Source organism: Chaetodon trifascialis, chromosome 6 (genome assembly GCF_039877785.1).
Source record: "Chaetodon trifascialis isolate fChaTrf1 chromosome 6, fChaTrf1.hap1, whole genome shotgun sequence".
Lineage (NCBI taxonomy): Eukaryota > Metazoa > Chordata > Actinopteri > Chaetodontiformes > Chaetodontidae > Chaetodon > Chaetodon trifascialis.
The window spans coordinates 1684184-1685337 of NC_092061.1; the positions used below are offsets into that span (position 1 = coordinate 1684184).

Consider the following 1154-nt stretch of genomic DNA (forward strand, 5'->3'; position numbering starts at 1 on the left):
CAGCTGATGTTTGTCACATCGTCACTGTGTTTGTCTCTGACACTCCTGATGCTGTCGATCAGCTAAAGCAGCCAAAGCACACCAGCTTTCCATTCAGCGTCACACTGAACGGGATTTTTAGAGTTAATGTGCATATTTTCTGTTGCTCCAGCTGTGTTCAACGTCATCAGGAAGTTTGAAACTGCTGGAGAATAAACAAGAATCACCAGGAATTTAAATCCTCCAAGAACAGAAAACATCCAGTCAGTCAGCCAATAACCACAACGCCTGTGATATGCTAATACAGTGATTTATTGAGGAAACAATCAGGCATCATTTCTTAAATGTTCTGTGTCCATTGTCCCTGTTGGAGACGCTGTCCTGAAAGACAATCACAACCATGAGATCAAACCTCTGAGCACCATCAGGAAAACTACAAAGAATTAGAAAACTTACCAGAAATCCTCTCATCCTGTACATTTTGGGATAAAGTGGCTCCTCTGCACAGCCCAGAGCGCTGCAGGGGGGGTCCACGCGTGGAAAGCCCTCGAGCATCTGCTGAAAACAAACATCACGATGAATTCAAGCAAAGCGCAGCGGAGCGGAGAGGAGAGGAGAAGGCAGCGAGGCTGACGCTGGCTCACGTTTCCCGGTGAGTCGGAGAGGCCGTCCAGCTCCCTCTTCCCTCCCGGGCTCAGTCCATACGACCAGTGCTGACAGCCGCCCTGCGACAGCACCGCGCCCACCAGCAGCAGCCACAGCGCCAAGCTCTGAGGAGCCATTCTGAGGGGAGGGGGCTTCAGACGGCACACAAGCATGTCACTGATCCTCACTTCCTCTGTCACGCTCAGCCTGAAGTGACTCTGACTGACCCTCTGACTCCAGGTCTGCTTTCCTTTGTGAATCCTGCTGCAGCATCAGCTAAGGTTTATATGAACCTTCCTCTGAGCCCAGCTCTTCCTCACAGGGGGTCACAAAGTGGGATTAGGCAGCACTTACTGGCGACCCGCAGAGCTGTTTAACAGATCACACATGACGAGGGACGAGCTTCAAACCACTAACCATCAACTTTCAGCCATTTCCTGCCTGCCTTTCTGCTGCGTCTGTGCATTTTGAAAGTCATCCACTGATGACGGAGACAAAGTAAATGAGGAGGGGGCTCAGTCCAGTGCACA

General features: G+C 50.9%; 1 protein-coding gene across 1 annotated transcript; it reads right to left on the reverse strand.

Moving 5' to 3' along the window:
* Window positions 1–270: 270 nt before the first annotated feature.
* On the reverse strand, window positions 271–817 carry LOC139332682 (progonadoliberin-1-like). The gene is made up of 3 exons (XM_070964751.1): window positions 624–817; window positions 436–534; window positions 271–360 (listed from the first exon to the last, which is right to left on the reverse strand). The coding sequence occupies exons 1-3, from the start codon at window positions 795–797 to the stop codon at window positions 313–315; spliced, it is 321 nt and encodes a 106-aa protein (XP_070820852.1). The 5' UTR covers window positions 798–817; the 3' UTR covers window positions 271–312.
* Between the last annotated feature and the right edge of the window lie 337 nt (window positions 818–1154).